General features: G+C 41.2%; 1 protein-coding gene and 1 long non-coding RNA gene across 6 annotated transcripts in view; one reads left to right on the forward strand and one right to left on the reverse strand.

Annotated features, from left to right (window-relative positions):
• Nucleotides 1-23193, forward strand: part of otofa (otoferlin a) — a 47755-nt gene that overhangs the window by 16582 nt on the left and 7980 nt on the right. For 2 of the 5 annotated variants that reach the window (XM_086061390.1, XM_086061389.1), the window contains exons 5-40: nt 2110-2309; nt 7730-7800; nt 8606-8744; nt 8863-8917; nt 9735-9866; nt 11396-11458; nt 12040-12124; nt 12237-12396; nt 12501-12687; nt 12899-13085; nt 13341-13564; nt 13650-13758; nt 13853-14039; nt 14815-14935; nt 15231-15331; nt 15599-15689; nt 15753-15869; nt 16077-16229; nt 16593-16785; nt 16850-16974; nt 17078-17212; nt 18450-18611; nt 18811-18882; nt 19142-19261; nt 19328-19489; nt 19572-19734; nt 20264-20433; nt 20725-20754; nt 20839-20976; nt 21048-21123; nt 21425-21570; nt 21732-21866; nt 21939-22076; nt 22144-22271; nt 22402-22572; nt 22682-22842. In XM_086061390.1, the coding sequence (XP_085917516.1) occupies nt 2110-2309; nt 7730-7800; nt 8606-8744; nt 8863-8917; nt 9735-9866; nt 11396-11458; nt 12040-12124; nt 12237-12396; nt 12501-12687; nt 12899-13085; nt 13341-13564; nt 13650-13758; nt 13853-14039; nt 14815-14935; nt 15231-15331; nt 15599-15689; nt 15753-15869; nt 16077-16229; nt 16593-16785; nt 16850-16974; nt 17078-17212; nt 18450-18611; nt 18811-18882; nt 19142-19261; nt 19328-19489; nt 19572-19734; nt 20264-20433; nt 20725-20754; nt 20839-20976; nt 21048-21123; nt 21425-21570; nt 21732-21866; nt 21939-22076; nt 22144-22271; nt 22402-22572; nt 22682-22842 (4807 nt within the window). The remainder of the gene's footprint in view (nt 1-2109; nt 2310-7729; nt 7801-8605; nt 8745-8862; nt 8918-9734; nt 9867-11395; nt 11459-12039; nt 12125-12236; nt 12397-12500; nt 12688-12898; nt 13086-13340; nt 13565-13649; nt 13759-13852; nt 14040-14814; nt 14936-15230; nt 15332-15598; nt 15690-15752; nt 15870-16076; nt 16230-16592; nt 16786-16849; nt 16975-17077; nt 17213-18449; nt 18612-18810; nt 18883-19141; nt 19262-19327; nt 19490-19571; nt 19735-20263; nt 20434-20724; nt 20755-20838; nt 20977-21047; nt 21124-21424; nt 21571-21731; nt 21867-21938; nt 22077-22143; nt 22272-22401; nt 22573-22681; nt 22843-23193) is intronic. The other 3 variants (XM_086061393.1, XM_086061392.1, XM_086061391.1) reach the window with 2 other exon arrangements.
• LOC147158586 (uncharacterized) lies at nt 3303-23105 on the reverse strand. The gene is made up of 6 exons (XR_015090884.1): nt 19544-23105; nt 10921-10989; nt 8613-8757; nt 5347-5439; nt 4418-4505; nt 3303-3591 (listed from the first exon to the last, which is right to left on the reverse strand). It is a non-coding gene; the product is annotated as an uncharacterized LOC147158586 (long non-coding RNA).

Genomic DNA, 23193 nt, shown 5'->3' on the forward strand with positions numbered 1-23193 from the left:
CACGAGAGCAGAATTTCATCAAATGACTGAGTGCACAGGATACGAAACGATACGATGCTAACACCCCAAAGTTAACTGTGTGAACACAGACACAGATAACATTTTCTTACGTTTTAATGATATTCATCAGACTTTTATTGGCGTCATTAACTCAAAGCCGACACTTATCAAACACATGATGTGCCTTATTCAGGATGGGTGAGTTCCATCTTATTTTTCAGTATAAATGCTCATCGATCTCCAATTATTTTGTTTTGTTTTTTATGTTGTCATGGCCCACTTACTTGCATCTAATTATGTTGCTTGTTGTTGACTCTACTGCTCACCAGGGGGCACATTTGCATTGCATCTTGGGATTGCAATCATATGATGTGATGTGATGTGCTTATCTACGTCTGAAATGATCCCATTCTTTAGTGTTTACAGTCTTAGAAAGTTCCTTAAATCTGGCCTTAAAGCATTCCAGAACTTTACCATAATGTACGACTTATTTCAGTTTTACTTTAATTGTTTTAATTCAGTTAGCTTTAATTAGTTTCTGTTTAGTTTTCATTAGTTTTTTTCAAACTTGCTTCATTTTAGTTTAATTTCACATATACAGTATACTGTATATACATATATATTAGGGGTGTGCATCGCTCCACCATTTTCGATACAATTCCAGATTGTAACGATAAAATGTAACCATTTTATTCGGTTTTGATTCGATTCGTAGCAGTTTGCAATGCTTAACATGTAAAATCGCTTCAAAGCTCAAACTATCCAAGGTCAAAGTGATTTGTATCCGGTATACTGTACATCTCTAATAAAAAGACGATTTGATATGTTTCTCGATACATGGGGTGCGATACGATACTCGTGCATGATACCGACAAAGATGAAAAACAAAATACATTTTTGCTAGAATTATAGTTCATTTGATTTAGTTTTATAAACATAAACTGTAATTTCAGTTATTTGTAAAAAAAACAAAACAAACAAACAATTACTCACATTTTTATTGTATTTAGTTAACAAAAATGTAGAATTAATTTGAATGCACAACTTTTGTAACGCATCTGGCTAAAAGGCAACAAAGAAAATCGCCTATCAGATTGAATTCTCACACAAGTTCCGGTCAAGGTGTTAACGGAGGAGAGCAAAGCAAAAACCAATCGGTCTCTAAGCAACAGCAGCTTAATTGCATTCTTGCGCTAAGCGGTAATTATAGCTCTTGAGAGAAAGTTGTTTTTAGCGGGGCAAAGAAAAGGACGGAAGATGTTGGCGGTTGTGACCGAGGCAGGTTTCAGGCCAGTTGCGATGGGGGACGTGCTGATGTGATGTTTTTCAGACGATATGGCACACGCCGTGGGAGCGCTTTAAGACTCAACACGCACGCATGAAGTGGCTACACGCGTACATACAGACAATTAAGGCTGAGCAGAAACGAGCCTCAAGGTTAGCGCTTTCTTTTGCAAATATGTGCTGGTGTGGTTGCTATAGTAACAAATAAAAGTAGACAGATTACTCTTGAGAATTGGAAGAAAAGCTCAGGGAGCGAGGAATTTTTTTTCCTCACATCCGTCTTTTTGCTTGCAGTAAATCGACCGTAAAAAAAAAAAAAAAAAAAAGGAAGTAAAAGACAGAAAAATATTCACCTCCCAATAAAAATTCCTAGAAGAAATTACTTTGTCACCATTGATTCTATGGGGGATTTTAAACTACTGTTAACCAAATTTCCCCAGAAGGCACCCTCGAGATGATTTACAGCATCAGCCGAGTCCATTTCCTATAATGACAGCTGTTTTCCCACACACAATTAAATGCATTGGATCTAAAATAAGACGCGAGTTAGCCTTAAGGTGCAGCAAATTATGTGAAACTGCGCCAGTGCCAGGAGGAATAATGGAGCAGATCAATTTAGGAAAACAAAGCAAATTTACAGCTTTAAAGACATCAATTCATAGCAGTGGTGCTGAATACAGTGAGTAGATAATTGAAAATCGAGTTAACGGATGATTTTTTAGGGGTTAATGACGATTAATCGTCTAATTAATTGAAAAATGCAATTAATGAAATTAAGGCAATAAATGCAACCCCTTTTTAACCAAGTCTTTCTCCGGTTTTCAGACCAGCGTTACCATAGAGATCCGATACCAGTCGATGGACGGCGCAGCGGGCGTGTGGAGTAACGGCGAGCATCTGGATGTTCCCGACGACCGCGATGGGATGTTCACGTTCGAGACAGACAGCTTGCTGTCGGGGCAGAGCCACGGATCGGGGGCGTCTGCAAAACGATCTCTGCAGGGATCCATACCCACGTTCAGAAAGTGAGTTCAACACGATGCCTCGCCGAAATGTGAAATATGACTGCGGTCAATGTATCCCGCAAAGTACGATTAAAAAAATTAATAAATAAATAAAATTACAATGCAATGATATGATTCAGACTTCCTGCTGCTAACAGGTGAGCAATAGACACCACAATGGGTCTTCAGGGCTTGCACGAGGAGTACTTTTTGTTCCAGTACTGCCGCCACTGGTTTGTCCTTGGAAGGGGCATTCGTGCGTTCAGTACATCCGAGAGTTCCTAGCGCGCCAAAGCACAGTTCTGTCCTCTGGCAAAGTGTGCAACACAGAAGGGGAAGGAAGTTTCACTGGGAAGCTTGTGTCCAAAAGATCCGTCCTTGTGTTTGCCACTTTTACAAGTAAGAGGCCTTGTCACCTTTTTCCAGAGTCTTCGAAACTTTTTTCCTTCCCCTTTTTCCATGCGGCAAATGCATTTTTTGATGCTAATTGGACTGGACCCTGGGATCCAAAGCACAGATAAGGTCACGAAGAGAATGACCTCATCTTACAGTCAGACATTTTTGCTTTAGGAGCCCGCGAGGACCACAACATGGAGAGTGAGACTCCTGGATAAGAACGTTTTTTGGGGGTTTTCACGAGTAGATTCGGCAATCTCTGATATCTCTGTTTTCCCTCCTGGCAAACATACGGAACTTTCTCTTGTTTACAACTCCGCCACGACAGTGAAGATGTATCAGAGAGCTCTCACTTGTAAGTTGTTTTTTTCCTGTGAATGCCTTGGGGGGGGGGGGGGGGGGTATTGCGGAAGACAGCTCCATTTTTGCCACTGTTTTTGTGTCAATGGCGATGTTTGATGCGCTTTCTCCACCATTTATTGTTGTTTACTGTGTACGTATGCAGTCGCCCTACAAAAGTATTGGAACGGCCAGGTCAAATTGTTGTCCTTTTGGTTTCAGATTTGCAGCTTTTTATTTCATGGCATTTATATTTATATGTGTAAATTCTTTTTGGGACACACCCACTTTCCAAGTGAGCAAAAAGTATTGGAACAGACATTATGAAATGAACTTAAAGTGGAGAACATTTGAAATGCTTTTTCAGGCCTCTACTGCAGAATCTTTCAGTTCTTTTGCTCAATATTTTTTTTTGCAATAGTTCACAACTATTACATATTACTATTTATTTAACAGCAAATTCGAGTACCTCCCACCAAACTCATTTTTCATGCAGCGTTTGCCCACAACTTTGCAACATTTACCTTCAAATGCATACCTGGGGACTGCAAGCCTTTAAGTCATCAATCTGGAAGAATGACAAATACAAAATGTGACCTAACTTTGTGAATGTGAGACGTTTGATTTTAAAAGTCACATTGTGCTCAAATCCTTTTCCTCTTCTTACATTTCAGGATATTCAAGAATTTTACGGTCCACTAGAAATGCACTCGGCATGTGTTAATTGAATCCCAAACAGCAGGGAAATTATTGAATTAATTAGCATATTTTAATGCTGTTACGCTAATTATAATAAAGCATGTATAGCTTCTCTTTTTTTTTTGCGAACGTGACAGTGGCCACCAAGTGGACATCCATTTCAGTAAACAGCAGCGTTGCTTAAAATGTCCGCAAAGCGACTTCCGAATGGTTCGTGCTCTTCTTGTCACTTCTTCAGGATTCCAAATTGATTTCTTCAGCTTGTCAGGCCTATATATATATATATATATATATATACCTGTCGTATATGCTTCATTATCTTCCCCTAAATTGAAAGGCATTGTAGTGTAAGTTGCTGCAGGCTCCCCTCTTTTCCCCTCCTGCCCCCCCCCCCCCTGTGTGGGTTGTGGGCCTGCACGATGATTTATGACCGTCCCCCTTTACACTTTTTTTTTTTTTTTTTTTCTATCTGATGCACCTCAACGAGAAAGCTCTGCAGAGGTTTTGCTACTCCGAGTGAATATATCAACTCGTGAGTGGGTGGGCTGTCACACTCAGGGTAAGAGATTCGAACAGGACACATTTAGCCACAACAAGAATGTTAAGTATCTTTAGAGTGCAAACATGCATTTGTTTTTTTGGTCCTTGTAATATGCATGCACTATTTACGTAAAATGATGTTGATAAAGACCTACTGCGTTGTCCTTCTTCGAAACGCGGCTGCTTTGTAGTGGCAGAGAGTCAACTTGATTTAAAGCTCAGGGCGTGCGTTTGCTGGGGAATCTGTAAGTAAAACATTGGAATGAAACAGACGGCTTCTTTTCCAAGCTGCTTGGTAAAATTGCAATGAAAAAATGTGTTTAAAGGGAATATGGTAGTGTTCGGCTCACTCGGGGTCTTTTTGTTCCCCGTCTTCCTTCAAGGTGCACTCAAACACTTTATTAAATATGAAGGTTGGGAGCACAAAGAGACTTACAAGAGTGTAAATTAGTTGGAAGAATGAATCTGATAATAACATTTTAGAAAATCAAGTCGAAAGACGATGCTGCAAAGGCTGGGGAATCTGGTAACACATTTCTTGGTACGTTCTAAAAACAGTTTGGTCAAAAATGGACCGAGCCACCTCTTGGGTCTATTTGATCAAACTTGGGTCGTTTTGTAAAAACTTTTGGACTGTTGTGTACAAAATTACACATTTTATACAAAATGGCCCAATATTTTTCCGCTGTTGTTTTATAGAAAAATTCCCCGTTTTGTACAAAAAGACTCAAATTTTTGGGTTGTTGTTTAAAAAAAAAAAAAAGGGGGGGGTTATTTTTGTTCCAACTGTTTTTAGAGTGTAGTTTTAACTCGTCAGCATGGGTAGTTCTAACTACTTGACGGATTGAAATCTTGACCCAACGATAGGACGACATATCCACTCAAAACACTGGGTGTAAATAACCCAGCATTTGGCTCGCCCCTTCGGCACCCAGTGCTGGGTTAGCTTTTTCACCCAGTTTAAGTTACTTTTTGACCCAGCCGTCTTAAGAGTGTAGAGGATGGACGGACGGACGGACGGACGGACGGACGGACAGACGGACGGACGGACGGACGAAGAGATGAGTTGACTTGACTGACTCACCTGAAATAGGCACGGTCTGGAAAAAGCTTTGCCATATCCGTCTCCTTTTCGTGTGATTGATGTTCAGTGCACTTCTATGTGTGAACTGGATCCCTGTGAACAAAAGAGAGAAAAGCCCTTGGTGTCAGAATCTATTCAGCAAAGTAACTCGTGCAGAACACACGTGAATTATTTAGCGTTCATATACAGCCACATTGCTCTGGACTATATTGTAGATATAGATTGGCAAGCAGAGCGAACTCCTTCCATGTGGGGCGTGTAGTTGCGAGCAATAAGACGTCCTCGTATCATTCATTTTGTAAGTGCCATATACACGTGTAACAAGGCAATCTATCCATGCTGCCATCTATTATTGATTTGCACCCCCAACCAGCATAAACACAGCATGGTCCATTTTCATTTACAAATTCACGTGCGCACAACTTGTTATACCTCACTTACTTGACGTGCACACGTCTGTGCCGACTGCGTGTGAATGAATTTCGCCATTTCTACTATCGTGTCTGCAGTATTGACGTTTGATTGTTTTGTTTTTATTCAATCTACCTGGAAATAAGTATTGTCAAAATGTAAAAAGATGACAGATTTCCATTCATTCATGATTGAATCAATAGTTTTTCATAACATTTGTCTTTAATAAACCTGCATGGTCAAAATGAGTTGGTTAAAATTTGAAAAAAAAACGTCTCCATCATAAAACCTACATAAACAGCAGAGACAAACTTTTAAGTACAATATTATTCATTGTTATTTTTGTTCACTGACATACACATGTAAAAATTATTTAACCGCTGTTTGTTAATATATACATATTTTGCATCCTGAAGATGATTCCAGCGTTAATTTCATTGTGCTTAAGCTCATTTAGAAGATTTTGACAGTTTCACCTGAAGTGTGCAATCGGGCTGAAAATGCATTAAAAGCAATAAAAAGTCAATTTTGGCTCTCACATCCTAGATCCTAAAGTGGGAGTTTTAAGTCGACTTTTACTACTTGGTCGGTCAACTTTCGGATTTCAATGTTTGTTGATGCTGTTGACTGATGTATTTGGCCCACAACACCTTTTGACTGGTGGTAACATTAACCACCCTCATTACCTCCAATTATATCCTCCCCCCCTCCATCAGTCGCTCCCCTCCTTGCATCCATGCTTCACCCACTCATTGGTCTCATCTGCTTGCGTGTTTTGGACCTGCAGCACCTCATAGATGAGAAATATAATAATCATAGACGTTTATAAAAAGGATTAATGGTGACCTTGCATCTCTATTAAGTAGACGGGGACAAGTAAGTGTTTCATGTGGTAAGTACGAAAAAAAGATATACTGTATTTTCAGACTATGCTTTATTTTTTTTTGGGGGGGGGGGCGTTTTTTTTTCTTCTTCTAAATAGATTGAGGAGAATAGCAGCCAGCCAGGAAATTGATCATGTTAAATTCAATACATCAATTCGTTATTTAGTTGTTGGTGTAACTTTTGGAGCTTCAAATTATTTGTTGTATACATCAGCTGTTGACATATTTAACGTAGTAGCTTAGCATCCTGGCGCAATGACAATTAATTCAAATTTTTGCTAGGACTTTCCATTGGGGGTAGGGTTAGGGTCATTAAACACATTTTTCAAAGGCAAATTCCGACCTAATTTCGGTATTTAAAATATTTATATTTAATATTCTCATTTCTTGAGCTTGTGGCAGTTTTCGTTAGTTGTAAGTTGTAATCATAAAAATTACTAATAAAAATAAATAAATAATAATAATATTTGACTGTGTATGGAGTGATACCGTATATGAGTTTCACTTTTTTAAATTTAACGGTCATTGAAAATTTTCGAAATTTGAATTTTACACGGTATTCTTGGAAACATTCTGCCTGTTTTTCCACACGTGGGCCGGGGATTATAACAGAAACAGGACCCAGATACCGTATACGGATTGTCAATGCTTGAGGACGCAAAGGCAAAAGCGTATTCATTAATTTGCTGCCGTGTATCCATATCGGCAGCAAATTGGACGGTCACACGCATTCTTAATTATTCAGGCTGCTCATTCGGGGGCTGTCGCCGGTGACATCACAAGTCTTTGTCGTGGCCGGGATATGTGATCCAGATCATACAAATGTGGAGAAACCGGATACTCTTGTTTTTGTCGTTGCGGCTTTGACCAATTGTGGCCGACGGCAACTCGGAGTTATACCGGCTGGACTTCAATGTCGTGCCGAGTCGCTATGATTGACTTGGCGGTGTTTGGTTGCCTCTTGGTCAGTGTCAATCAGTCTGGTGGCTTTGGGCCCAGTGATTGAAAGTGACCTTGGAGGCTTGTTTGGAGAATCAAGTACAAGTTCATGGTATCACTTCCCCCTGTCCCATTGTCTTCCACAACAGATCAGGGAAAGGAGTGTTTGCAGCCATGAAGCTAGGCAAGATCAGGGGCTCGAAAGAAGATCACAAGAAAGGTAATGGAACAAGTTTTGAGACCCATTTTTTTTTTTCAAAATTCAATATATACAGTATGTTTGTTTGTTTTTTGGGGTGTGAGCACACATTACTTTCCCGAAAGAAACCCCCAAAAATTATTAAAATACTGTTAAAGCCTGTATCCCACAGAGGGGCGAACACATTTGCAATGCTAACAAAAAAGTTAATTTCATTTCAGGGTTCGTTCAAGGTCGCAGCATTTCCTAAACGTTCTCTAAATTGTCTTAATATTATCCTAAACAGTCTTAATGGTCTTGTTGCAAAGACATTTTGATGTTCAAAATGTCCTTGGGACAAAAAAATACCATTAAGACTGTTTAGAGAACATTTAGGAATGGTTGCAACCTTGAACAAACCCTGAGGAACCTTCAAATTAAATCAGCGTTCACTAGTGTCAAAAACGTTCATCTCTCAGTGGGACATGGGTTTAATAAAATTACAATATTTACAGATATATGTATCTTCATATTTATCTATTTATTTATTTATTTAAAACTATGACTACAAATTGTATCAAAATGTTTTCTCTGTTTTTGGTACAGTTGAGTTCGGTTCTCCATCGGTTCAGATGAACATCTTAGCGAGACAACTTCACCAATGAATTAAAGGAAGATTTTATGTGACAATAAAATGCTACATGATGAAATTAGCCTTGTAATAAATAATGGAACAAACCTCTACACAAATAAAAAAAAAAAAAAAAAATTCAGTTGTATTGTTTACATTGCATTGTGACAGCAGTTTGAAAATCTGTTTATTAAAAAAACAAAAATGACTTCCCAGGTTGTACCTCGGATGAGCCGGCAGTGCTAGACATGGAGGACCTGGACAAGAGGGCGATGCGTCTCGCTGGGATGTTGGAACCGGACGCCATTTCTCTGGCCTCTGTCACTGCCGTCACCACCAACATCTCCAATAAGAGGTCTCAGCTTTGACTACAATGCAAAACACATTCGATATAAACACAGATGTTAGCATGAAGTGAAATACAAATGGATTAATGAATGAAGAAAAAAATGTTTGCGCTCATTTGTGTTCAGGTCCAAACCAGATATTAAGATGGAACCAAGTTCTGGACGACCAGTGGATTACCAGGTTTGTGTGCATGGCTAACATGCTAGCTTAGTATCTTTAAGTAGCATTACACACATACAGTATATTGATTATGCCTAAAACTCTTTTGTACGCCTAAAAAAAAAAACTACTGTATTAGGGAGAATAGTGTCTATTAAGGCAGAATTGCCTCTTTTGTTTCTGATGCTGTTAACATTAGCGGCTGTGCTAATGTTTACTTTTCAGAGTTGTGAGTACAAACAATAATACAATGTTTTTGGTAACTCAAGCAAAAGCTGCTTTTTAGATTTCCTGTAAAGTAGTGATAATGGAATCCCCCCCCGGCAGCCACAAAATTTAGGTTTACAGCTACCCATTGGTATTTCCCACAACGGCGCCGAAGTCAATTATACCTTCAAACTTTCAGGAGAGCCCGAGAGTGAAGTGAAAAAAGGCATCTGTTTTCCTTTTACTGTTATGTTATGGTCTCTACAAATGCATCACATGAGACCAGTGAGATGATTCACGGCAGCAAACTTTTACCTTGCAATTGCATGTTATTGTAAAGAGTCCAGTCCAGCCTTTATGTCTACCTCTCATCTTATTTAAAGGTTAATTATACCAGGGAGATACCTTAAGCTCCTAATGGCTTTGTCTTTCAAATGTAGTATTAGTTTAGCCTCGGGAGATTTCGTCGTTAAATGGAAGTCTGGGAAAAGCAAAGAATCAGGGGGGAGGATCATTAAATTATGTTGAGGTTAATGACTCGTGTGATTTATTTAAGACGCTGATGTTCCAGCTGGTCGGCCTCTATCCTTACTCGACGCGTCAACACTGACGAATTCTCGTCTCCCATCAGATTAGCATCACCATCATCGAGGCCCGCCAACTTATTGGCCTCAACATGGACCCCGTGGTGTGCGTGGAGATCGGCGATGAGAAGAAGTACACGTCCATGAAGGAGTCCACCAACTGCCCGTACTACAATGAGGTGAGATTCCAATGTTTGGCAGTATAAACGTTTTCAGTGCTACTCAAATAGTCTCCACGGCCATAAACAGACTGCGTGATTAGCTCCCATAAAACACGAATCATTGATTGTTTTGTCAGGGAATTAAATTTTATCCTCACAGGCGCAACAGGACCAACTTAAGAAGCCGAGAACATGGTGATGTGTTTTCGGTGGCTGCAATAAACGTGATAAATTTTGGAGCAACCTCCGCCAGGGTTTAACTAGTAACCAAAATGGAAATAGCAAAACATTTCTTCTGGCTTCATTCTGTAATCAGCAGTGTGTGTGTGCAATGAATGACCGTTCGTGCGAAGCCAATAAAACAAACAAGTAGCTTGAGTGAACGAAACTGAACGAAAATTAACTCATTCACTCCCAGCCATTTTCACTGAAGCAACCCCCTTCGCTCCCTCCCGGCTGTTTTACTGGATTTTGACGGATTTTGCAAGGCCCACAGAATATTGAAAACATGGAACCTACCAAAACAACGATTCAATCCTCTTCTTTCATCAGGAAAATAAAAGCATATTTCTATCAGTTTCCGTTTTATCCAAGTTTCTTTCTTTTTTTTTGATGATGATGACATGTCAAATCGGTAACATTACCGAATGAACAATACTGAGCTTCTCAAGAAAAGAAAAAAAATATATATATATCCAAGTTTCATCATTATTCACAAATCTTTTTAAAACACTGGGGGGAAAAGCTTTTTCTCTTATACGCTGCTGCCACCTGCTGGCCGTTTTTTGTAATAACTACCATTGCTTTAAGTGACCTCTTCAGGTCAGAGGCTGCATCAAAGCCTTCTGTATACTCTAAAATACTAAAAATCATTACAAAAAAAACCCCACATAAATACGTTTTTTGGAACCATGGGCAAGATTTAAAATATAAAAAATTTTTGGAGCAAATGAGTTAAGCACAAAAGAGGATTGGACCAACAACAGCCTCCTAATACAAAAGTGGAAGAAAAACTTGATATGCCTGCCCTTGTCAACCCAAAAAATATATTTCATCAATTAATGCAAAATACCTCATCCTGAATAGTTCCCCAGCGAGCTTTAGTTGCAAGATGCTTCTTCGTGTCACACTGATCTGAGTCCTGTGGAGAGAAGACGAACAAGTGAGAGTTTGTCTGCTATCGATTCTTTTGTCTGTGGCAAAACCCCCTGCGGACACACAAACTGAAAGGTAAACCCATCAGGATAATGGCCCTCACAGCTTTCCAGACTATTTTCTCACCCTTCAGTGGAGCTTTCTATCATTCATGGATATCTATGGCGCTATGAAAGGAGGTGATATAAACTGGTCTCATGTGCTTGCTTGGCTTCTTTTATAAATGTAATTACACTCAAAGTCAGTACTGACACTATCATGAAAAGATCACCATCACAGTTTTTACTATCCGCTCAATTCTACCATTGAACGCTGTATTGATGTCTGCTGAGCGCTAAAATTATATGAAATGATCTTTTCCCCCCCGTCGTATTTTTCTCCTCTCTCTGCAGTATTTTGTCTTCGACTTCCACGTCCCCCCTGATGTCATGTTTGATAAGATCATTAAGCTCTCGGTAAGGATCACCTCTCAACCTTTATTACTGTAAAATCATTAACTCATTCACTCCCAGCCATTTTCACTGAAGCAACCCCCTTCGCTCCCGGCTGTTTTACTGCATTTTGACTGATTTTGCAAGTCCCACAGAATATTGTGTTCTATTGCTATAAAAACGTGGATTAGAGTCTCTTCTTTCATCAGGAAAAAAAAAAGTATTTTTCTATCTGTTTCCGTTTTGCAGCAATTAGCATTAGAATATAGGTACGTTTCATCATTATTCGCAAATCTGTTTAAAATACTGGGACAAAGAGCTTTTTTGCAATGTGGCCTGGGTTGATCTCTTATACTCTTATAGTACCATTGCTTTAAGCGTTCTCTTCAGTTCAGAGGCTGCATCAAAGCCTTCTGTATGCTCTAGAATAAAAATTAGTAAATAAAAGATTTTGGGACCATGGCAATATTTAAAATATAACTTTTTATCGTTTTTTTTTTTTTTTTAAAGCAAATGAGTTAATTATCCATGACATGAGCATATACCTAAAACAATCATTTCTTCAGCATTTTGTGTTAATATTTGATTCTACATTCCACGTTCAGGTTATTCACTCGAAAAACCTTCTTCGGAGTGGAACACTGGTGGGAACCTTCAAGATGGACGTTGGGACTGTCTACCATCAACCTGGTAGGCTAGAAACTATGAATATCAAAACATGTATGCAGATTTACTGGATTTATCACGTTGGAAAGAAGTTCACTATTTGGCTCCAAGAAGTATATCTTTTGGTCAAACCCAGAGCACCAGTTCTACCACAAGTGGGCCATCCTGTCCGACCCGGTCGATATCACAGCGGGATGCAAAGGCTACCTGAAATGCGACATCGCCGTGGTGGGCAAAGGCGACAACATCAAGACTCCACACAAGGCCAACGAGACGGATGAGGATGACATTGAGGGGTAGGCCAGAATATTTATCTCGATGACCGATTAGATGTAATGAAAAATCGGTTGAAACAAAAAATGGATACATGATTCCAATGCGTTCCCTTTCTGTCTTTCAGGAACCTGCTGCTCCCTGAAGGGATTCCAGCGGAGCGTCAATGGGCGAGATTCTACGTGAAAGTCTACCGTGCCGAGGGCCTTCCTAAGATGAACACCAACATCATGGCTAACGTTAAAAAGGCCTTTATTGGAGAAAATCGGGACCTGGTGGATCCTTACGTTCAAGTGCACTTTTCTGGACAGAAAGTAAATTTACACTGCATGCTTGACAAAAGTATTGGGACACACCCCTTGATCAGTTGCTAATTAATCAAGGATTGGATTGGACCCCTTGAATCTTTTGGACTATTCCACCGGTCCACACAGTTGAAGTGTCCCACTGCTTTTGTCTGAATATTAACTGCCGTAGCAGTCCCGGGTGTTCTGCCTCAGATTTTAAAGCATGTACCGTCCACAGGGGAAGACCTCGGTGCAGAAAAGCAGTTATGAGCCCATCTGGAACGAACAAATCGTCTTCACTGAACTCTTCCCGCCGCTCTGTAAACGCATGAAGGTCCAAATCCGTGACTCAGATAAGGTCAATGATGTTGCCATAGGGACCCACTTCATTGACCTGCGCAAAATATCCAATGATGGTGACAAAGGTAGGTCAAACAAGGGGTTAACGAGGGGGGGGGGTTAGCCGAAACACTTAAATTGCAAATCAGCATTGATTAGTTGGCGTGTGCTAATTAGCGCTTCCATGAGCCACCTGATCCCCATTGCGGGATAATAATGAAGTCAACGGAGGACTATTAAAAGGTCTGATGGTCAATTGGGTATCAAAGGTGAATTACCAAATGAATTCATTCAACTGATGGACTCTATTGGAAGAAATAAAACTGAAATGTGTTATCTAGGGTTCTTGCCTACCCTGGGTCCAGCCTGGGCCAACATGTACGGCTCGACACGGCAGTACACCCTCATGGACGAGCACCAGGACCTGAACGATGGCCTGGGCGAGGGCGTATCCTTCCGAGCCCGTCTGCTGATGTCCATCGCCGTGGAGATCCTGGACACGACGAACCCGGAGATCCTCAGCTCCACCGAAGTGCAGATAGATTCTGTCTCCAACATCTCAGAGGTGAGAGTAAAGAGATGTGGCTGAAAATGTTGCCGCAACATTGCCTTGAGGCAAATGGTTTTGCCCATGTCCTTCTTCCTGTCAGAGCGCCACTGGCAAGATGGAGGAGTTCTTCCTCTTTGGAGCCTTCCTGGAGGCCACCATGATTGACCGAAAGATTGGTGACAAGCCGATTACTTTTGAAATCACAATTGGTAAAGTAGTGGCTTTCTTTTGCATCGTTGAAGCTAAAGAAAAAGGATGACGGTTGAACCTGAAAGCAATGTGCTGATAACACCCCCAACAAAGGTAACTATGGCAACCAGATAGACGGTATGAGCAAGCCGTCATCATCGAGGAAGAAGAAGAAGGACGGCGAAAGCGACGAGGAGGACAACGAGCTCATCCAAAATTCCAGCGAAGACGAGGGCGACGAGGAAGGCGACCTGGAGTCGATCTCCTGCACGCCCCTCATGAGGCCTGTCATCACAGACAGGTCAGATCAACGACTCTTTTTGGAAGAGGTGCAATTCCAGGGGAATTACTTCAAATAGAAAATCTTCTAGTCGTCTTCTAATTTTAAATGTAGCGTTTTTTTTACACCAATCTTGGATTTTTTTCTGACACACCTCATATGCACATTTGTGTATTTGTCGTACGTTGTTTATTCAAATGCTAGTTAGCTGGCTACTTCCTGGTTCATTGATTAAGACGTAAGACATGAGGACCATACCATATTTGATCGTAGGTTAGGGTAACCAGTTTTATAGTGACCAAAATGACTAAAACATCATATGTAATTTCCTTGAACATTTTTTTTTTTTAAATGGAAGAAGCACCATATTTGTTTATTCATTAATCCATTTATTAGCTAGCAGGCTACTGCTTGGTTCGCAGAATACGACGGGATTGTGACATTTTTTTGTCTCGTTTGTCGACAAGAGTTCCATCATGAAATGCCTCAAAGAGAAAATAAGTAACAAAAGTAAGTAAAGTGCTGTATTTGTAATTATTTGGCTGTCCATTTGCCAGTCATCAGACTAATTCATGGAGAAAGATGTAAGATGTTAGAAAAATACATTTATTTTGTGTTGTGGTTCTATTTTCACTACAATTGATTAGATAGATTAGATTCTAGGTTGTGGGAATTAATTCAATTATAATCTAAATAATTAAAAGATCAACTTAATCCCTTAGACAAAAAAGTAATAATAATTAAAGTGATAGTGATCCAAACAATACCACTGACACATTTTTCCTTAACCTGACAGGAATTACTTTCATCTTCCCTACTTTGAGAGGAAACCATGCGTGTACATCAAGAGCTGGTGGCAGGACCAGAAACGACGACTGTACAACTCCAACATGATGGACAAGATTGCCGACAAGCTGGTTAGTACGCTTTCGCCCTCCGGCTTATCCCTATTTATGGTTCAAATGTTCCGCAGGCTTTTACTCTATATACTGATTTGTAATGAGAATGATGGATGCCTGTTAGCTCACTCAGACATCACAGTGGGCCAAAAATAACTGTTCCATCCTATAATTCAGCCAGTGACCCATGATCTAGTAATGACGGTACTTTTGGACCACTTCTGGTAGCCACGAGCCACTGAAGAGAATAATAATTCATCTCACATTTAGTGTCACATATGCTGCTCTCTGTTTGGTGTTTCTGTGTGTGCAGGAGGAGGGCGTAAACGATGTTCAGGAGATCATAAAGACAGAGAAGGCCTTTCCGGAACGTCGACTTAGGGGAGTTCTGGAGGAATTGAGCATCGGCTGCAGGTCAGCGGCATAGCATCTCTCAAACATGTAGCCATCGTGCAGTGGCGGAAAGTAATGAAGTACTTTGTTACTGGACGGGAGTTTGGAATTGACATCGTTACCCTATAAAAGCACCGTATCTGTATCAGTTTTAGCCGTACTAATTTTAGTATAGATCGAGAGTAATTTTGGTACCTTGGCTATCTCGTTTCTGATCTGGCAGAGAGAGACACTATGAGTCATCAATGGTCTTACCTTTACCGTACATGTTTTGCTCTTTTTTCCCAGTCGGTTTGTGACTTTGGCTAACAAGGATTTAAACCAGGCGGGCAGAACCAAACTGGATCGGGAAAGACTCAAGTCCTGCATGAGAGAAATGGTAACGATGTTGAAAATGAGTGCATTTTCAGACAGCCAATAAGAGGTGATGGTTGTGCTGCAGGACAACATGGGCCAGCAGGTCAGACAGATGAGGACGCAGGTGAAGAAGAACACAGTGAAAGACAAACTAAAGCTGGTGCAGCACTTCCTGCAGAGGCTTCGCTTCCTTGCTGACGAGGTATACATTTGAATACGAAGATGACAGCGGTAATCTATAAAGCCTACTCACAAGTCATAATATCATGTAAAACCAATACATTTGGTCAAAATTCTGCTTTTACAATCACAATAATGCTCAAGAGACATTCAAGAGACTCCAGCTCACCAACAACCTTCATCAGCATTGTTGTGATATCATAAAAGTCATTCAATGCTTCTTGTCCAGCCACAACACAGCATCCCGGATGTTTTCGTGTGGATGATGAGCAGCAATAAACGTATCGCGTATGCCCGCATTCCGTCCAAAGACATCCTCTACTCGGTCGTGGATGAGGAGACAGGCAAAGACTGTGGGAAAGTCAAAGCCGTCTTTCTTAAGGTATGTTGTCACTGACACGCGTTCTTTTGAGTCTGCAAGAAGACTAATAGTTGATTTACTGTTTGTCAGAAGTGGGGGACTCAAGACTTTAAGGTAGTTTTAGTTTTATGCCGTTTTTTTTCCAGATCTCACGCTGTGCCCCCACTATACGAGCATAGTTTGGGAGTCCCCCTCACCCCTACTTCCTCTCCCTTTTCTTACCTAAGAAATTGGGGCAATGCTTGGCGACCCATCAGCTTTCCCGATCCTGTCTCCCGCTGCTAGTTCTCATTCTTTTCATGTTTTTTTAGAAGGCTGGAAACTATAAAATAAATTTCATTCCATTCCAAGTGATTTACTCTCACTTCTGATGGGTGTCCACAGCTGCCTGGTAAAAAGGGTTTCGGCCCAGCCGGTTGGACCGTTCAGGCGAAGCTGGAGTTGTACTTGTGGCTCGGCCTCAACAAGCAAAGGAAAGAATTCCTGAGTGGTCTTCCCAACGGTTTTGAGGAGGTTAAAGCTGCTAAACCGGCCCCCTATCTTCACTCCGTACCACCTGTCAGCCTTGTGTATGACAGTAAGTGCGCACTCGGGTTTTCGAGGAGCTGCTTTCGAGCTGATGTGTTTGTTATGCCCGACAGTGAAGCAGGTGTTCCAGCTGAGAGCGCACATGTACCAAGCGCGAAGCCTGTTCGCCGCCGACAGCAGCGGGCTCTCCGACCCCTTCGCCAGAGTCTTCTTCTCCACGCATAGTCAGGTCACTGAGGTAAATAAAGCCTTGCATGTGGGCTAAATTGTTAACTTCTATGAAAAACATTCTTCATAAATTCCTCCATGAGGCACTATCAACATGCAATCGTGCACTACAGGTTCTAAGCGAGACCCTGTGCCCCACCTGGGACCAGCTGCTAGTTTTTGATGATGTGGAGCTTTTTGGAGAGGCCAGCGAGCTGAGAGACGACCCGCCAATCATCGTGGTGGAAATTTACGACCAAGACACAGTGGTAGGATTCACGCCCAGTGACATCAGAGAGAAAACATGCGGTCAACTCTTTGCACTCATGAAAATATTTTGCCTCTCCATCCATATTCTGACCTTCTGTGCACCTCACTGCCACATCCTGTCCATGCTCAAATAGAGTGTGAAACCGTCACACTCGTTTGAATTGGAGTCTGTCATACAACTGGTGTAGCATGCAGCAAGAACTCTTGACGTATCAGGGTTTCTGCAGGTCATTATAAAGCATTCAAAGTCATGAAATGGAATTTGCACACATTAAAGCCTTAAATGGCATTAAGAAGCATTAAATACGATGTCAAGAGGGATTGTAAAATGAAATACAATTGTTGTTTATGCTTTATTTTACAATGTTGTGCAAAGGAGTCACTATAACACAATTTAGAAATAATATAATGTGATAAAATATATATGCATTTGTGGGGACTGGTGACTAGCTGTCATTTATAATGAACAAAACGGACAGAGTCCACGAGTTGCTTCCTGTTCCGAATACCAATTGCTCTGAATTTGAAAATAAAAATGTACTGTTCCTGTCACCAACGTCTTAAATGAAACACTAATGCCACATAGTAACAGTAAATTGCTCATTAACAAGAGCATGAAAAACTATGGGTAAAACCTTTGCAATTCATTTACGATTAATCGTGAGTTAACTATGGGAAATCATGTGATTAATTACGATTGAAATTGTAAACAAGTACTATGTGGGCATTAAATTACTTTTATGTTGCATTAAAATGGCACTGAAATGCATTAAATTAGATTTGATGATACCTGCAGAAACCCTGAGTTTACTACCACATTGATCATGGAACATGTGTTAGAGATAATTTTTCATGGGAAAATTGTGAATTTTAGGAATATTCAAAGTTTGAATCTTTGCATTGGCGTTAACGATAATAAAGATTTTGACCATACAGTGTAACATCCCAAAAGTAGTACAATTCTAGAAGTGCAAAATAAAGAAGAAAATACTATTCCCCTGAAAAAATCCAGTTTGTCCCAATCAATTCCCGCAAATTCCAGTTATTTCTCCCAGAAAGACTGCAAATTTGGTCTTAAACTTGTCTGCAAGCCACTCACTTTCCATATGCATCTAACCAACACTGCCATCAAGAGGGTCGCAGTGGAAACTGCACCCTCCCATATCCTGGCCTAACTCCCTCCGCTTGTCCCTTGTGACTGTTTCCCACCGTCCATTACCATGATGCCGTGTCCAGGGCAAGGCAGAGTTCATAGGTCGGACATTCGCCAAGCCCACCATCAAGATGTGCGACGAGCACTATGGCCCACCGAGGTTTCCTCCCCAGCTGGAGTACTTTCAGATTTACAGAGGCAACTGCACTGCTGGAGAACTGCTGGCTGCCTTTGAGCTCCTTCAGGTACGTCACAACCTGAAATGATTTGGGATGACTCGTTTCTCATCATCGACGTTCCATTGCATATCTTCCATTCTTTTCCATACTTATCTCTGACTAGGACTGACCTGGTGTTGTTTTCCAAGCTCTGTTTTTCCATTTAAAATGAACTTCTGGGTGTGCCCCTTCACTTTTCCCTCTCTTGTGAAACCACCCGTTCCAGATACCTTTCGATGGCGAGGAGATTAGACGAGCTCTGATCGCTGTCCATAACTTTGCAGTTCCTCAGATAAAGGTGCTCTTCTCCTTTCATCCCATTAACCTCGCTTCCATAATAACCTTCAACCATCCACTTGAGATATTCATTTTTCCAACTATTTTAAACCGGCCGTCTGCTTTGTCAAAATCAAGAACTACTTCACACACCACATCTTATCTTCTCTGTATGAATCCTGCCCATTTTATAGGAACTGGTCGGTCTGCGATGTCACACACATAAACCAAAATGTATCAAAATCTCTTTAAATGAAATATCCTCTCTGAACCCTCGCCAGATTGGTCAAGGAGGAACAGCTGACCTTCCACCCCTCGAAGGACCTACAGACTCTGAGCGAGGCCCAATTATCGCAGTTCCATTGGGGATCCGTCCTGTCCTGAGTCGCTACCGAATCGAGGTGAGATTTATTTAACATCTTGAATTCTATTTCAACATATTAAGGTATTGCTTTCATCCGGTTCAGGTTTTATTTTGGGGCTTAAGGGATCTCAAGAGGATTAACCTGGCCCAGGTGGATCGACCCCGTGTGGACATCGAGTGTGCTGGCAGAGGTGTTCAGTCCGTCCTCATCCAAAATTACAAGAAGAACCCGAATTTTAGCACGTTGGTCAAATGGTTTGAGGTGGTGAGTATTATTGTTCAACTACAACAGATAATAATAATAAAAAAGGGGGGGTACCTCATCTTTGTTTTAATGTTCTCATCAGGACCTCCCTGAAAATGAGCTCCTCCACCCTCCGCTCAACATCCGGGTGGTGGACTGCAGGGCATTCGGTCGCTACACCCTGGTTGGTTCACACGCGGTCACATGTCTGAGGCATTTCCTCTACTGCGCTCCTGACAAGACGTCCAGTAATTGGGGCAGCGCAGGTACAAAGGATCACTGAAAAGAAACACAGATTAGTTTCTGTTCACAGAGTTGAAAGATTTAAAATATAACATATAAGAAAAAATGACGGAATCCAAAACAGAGCCCTGAGGAACACCCTTGGTCTTGGTCTGACATTGACATACAGTATATTACAATATAGTTTGCATTCCCAAATTTTTCTATTCTTTTTCTGCTCCAGCTTTTGTAAAAATGTTTTATATATTGTAGGATGACAAATAACATTACCATGGGTGAAAATCACAGAATGGGGTGTATTAAACTGCATCATTTCAACATGTCATCAGAGCCTTGTTAAAAAAAATCCTTCACTAACTTTCTAATTTTGCTGCATGGTGTGTGTGGACTGTCGGCCTTTCTTTATGCTTTAATGATTTCCCCTTTGCTTGTCTTTTCTCTCTTTTTCTCTCTCACATGTTGCATCGACTTTCCGCTTGTGCCCTCCTGCCACCTTGTGGTGTCTTTTCCTGCTTGTTTATGGGGGGGGGTGGCATGGCTCCATCTGTGAAGCTAAATTAATGAACGGCTACATGGTCCTGACCAATGGTGGCTCCCAGCATGGCTTCTCATCCAGCGTTTCCTCGCGCACTCTCTCCCGCTCCGCAGGCGAAATCGTCGTCAACATGGACTCCCTTGAACCCGCCGTTCGGAAAATGGACACGTGTGTCAAGTTAGACGCTGTAAGCGCGAGTAGTCAATTACAGTGGTACCTTGAGTTGAGAGTGCCCCAAGTTACACGTTTTTAGAGTTACAAGCAGAAGTGCAGTTTTTTGTTTGTTTTTTTGCTTTGTGTTGCGAGCCAATATGGGACTTCAAGACTGGGCTCCAGGTACTCTATTACTAAATAGTGAAAAGCATGGTCATGGAACGATTAAACTCGCAAATCAAGGTACCACTGTATTTATGCTAGTCATTCCCCTTAATAAATTATTCATCCCTGAATTGTTTTTATGTATTATCCCCATTTATAGACATCTGATGCGGTTGTGAAAGTTGACATGGTAAGTGCTTGATCCTACAGAACAATGGCTATAAAATGATCAATATACAATGGGTGCTAAAATATTTCTAATCTGTTTGAATAGATTGAAGAAGAGAGTGACAAAGAGAAAAAGAAGAAGAAAAAGAAAAAGAAGGGAGCAGCGGATGAAGAGGATGAGACAGACGAGAGTGTGCTGGATTGGTGGTCCAAATATTTTGCCTCCATAGAGACACTGAAAGAAGTTTGTGTACATCTATGTCATCCAATATTGTCCTTCAACATGCATAAGGGTATTTAAAAATGTCTCTTTAGACCCTCAGAGCTCAGGAAGCAGCTCAGGCCGAAGCAGAGGAGCGAGAAGACCTGGAAATTGCGGCAGAGGCGGCAGGTACGAAACTGACACTTTACACTGCCATGACGTACAGTGTATCCCTAAATGTGCAAGTTGTTAGCCATGCAGAGTAAATTCAGCCTCGATTGAAACGTTGATTGTTAAAGCAGATACCGCCTACTTGTCATTTCATTCACATGCCATACTCGCATTACAATCAAAAAATAAAATAAAAAAATAAAAAAACTCATCCATTTGTCATGGCGATTGATTGACATTCAAAGAGTCTCAGTCAAATACGACCTCACCTCATGAAAACACCTTGTCCACTTCCACATCCACTCAACCCTCCGCTCAGATATCAAATGTGATGACCTTGTTCGGAAAGGCTCCAGGATGAGAGAGAGGAACAAGGAGAAGAGAAGTGCCAAGGACAAGAAGAAGGGTCACGCTGTGGACGGAGCTGAGAAACGAACGGTTAAATCCAAAGTGGACGAGTTGATGGTATGTACTGTTAACAACGGTGTTACAATATGGGGCTTAAAACAGAGCCTTGGGGAACCCCCTTTTTCTATTTAGAATTTTGTCATGTACCGTACATTCAATTCATCAATTCAATTCTACAGATAAAAAAAAAAATACTCACTTTTGTTGGATGTATACAGGTGTACAACAAGGAACTGGAGACTGAATACGGCAACTTTGAAGACTGGCTGCACACTTTCAACCTGTACAGAGGGAAAGCTGGAGACGACGATGAACACGCTCTGGATGATGACCGGATTGTTGGACGATTCAAGGTATTTTGTGCCATTCTAAAGAAGTTACGAATCAAAGACGGTCCATCTTGTAACGTGATGTTCCCTATCCAGGGTTCCTTGTGTATGTACAAGCTCCCATTGTCTGAGGAGATTACGAGAGACGTGGGATTCGATCCAAATATGGGCATGTTCCAGAGCATCCCTCACAACGACCCCATCCACGTGCTCGTCCGGGTGTATGTGGTCAGGGTACGTTGCCTGCTAATTGCAATCGAAATTGAATCAACTTTAGTGATCTTACTGGCGTTGTCTTCAGGCTACGGATCTTCATCCCGCTGACATCAATGGGAAGGCGGACCCGTATGTCGTCATCAAGCTGGGAAAATCCGAGGTCAAGGACAAAGAGAACTACATCTCCAAGCAGCTCAACCCCGTGTTTGGCAAGTGAGTCAGTCACACCAGATTTGGATATTGGGCTGTCATGTAGAATTAGAGCTATTCATTTTGTGTGAAGCCTAAATCCATAATCCAGATGTTTGTCCCTCCTCATGTCTTTGTCCATCTCTCTTTGCAGGTCATTTGACATTGAAGCCACATTCCCCATGGAGTCCATGCTTACAGTTTCCGTGTACGACTGGGATCTCGTCGGCACGGATGACCTGATCGGAGAGACCAAGATCGACTTGGAGAATCGCTTCTACAGCAAATACAGAGCCACCTGCGGCATCTCATCCGCCTACTCCCTGTAAGCGTCCGTTTATCTTTGCTTCAGATACTGTGTCGATTGAGAAACAAAACAATGGTGGAAGTAAGTATTGCCAAAGGAGTTGAGTTGAGTGTTTTGTCCACACTAGCCATGGGTACAATATTTGGCGGGATCCTTTGAAGCCGAGCCAGATCCTAGCAAAGCTGTGTAAGGAAGGCAAGATTGCCCCACCTCAGTATGGCCCGGGAGGGAAAGTCAAGGTGGCCAAGCGAATCTTCGTAGGACCAACAGAAATCGAGGATGAAAACGGTACGACATAACTAACCATCGTACCACTTTTAACCAAGTTTTTTATGGTTTTTTTTTATTTATCCTAGAGCATAAAGAAGGCTTTGATGCAGTCTTAGAACTAAAGACAATGCTTGAAGTAATGGTAGTTATTTCAAAAACGGCCAGCAGCTGGCAGGAGAGTATAAGAGATCAACCAGGGCCATGTTGCAACAAGCTGTTTCCCCCACAGTTTTAAACAGATTTGTGAATATTTATGAAATTTTGCTATATTCTAATGCTAATTTCTGCAAAACAGATAGAATATACTTATTTTTTTGCTGATGAAAGAAGATACTCTAATCTTTCTTTTGGTAGGTTCCATGTTTTTAT

Source organism: Leptonotus elevatus, chromosome 18 (assembly GCF_054856555.1).
Source record: "Leptonotus elevatus isolate MCC_2025b chromosome 18, RoL_Lele_1.0, whole genome shotgun sequence".
Classification (NCBI taxonomy): domain Eukaryota; kingdom Metazoa; phylum Chordata; class Actinopteri; order Syngnathiformes; family Syngnathidae; genus Leptonotus; species Leptonotus elevatus.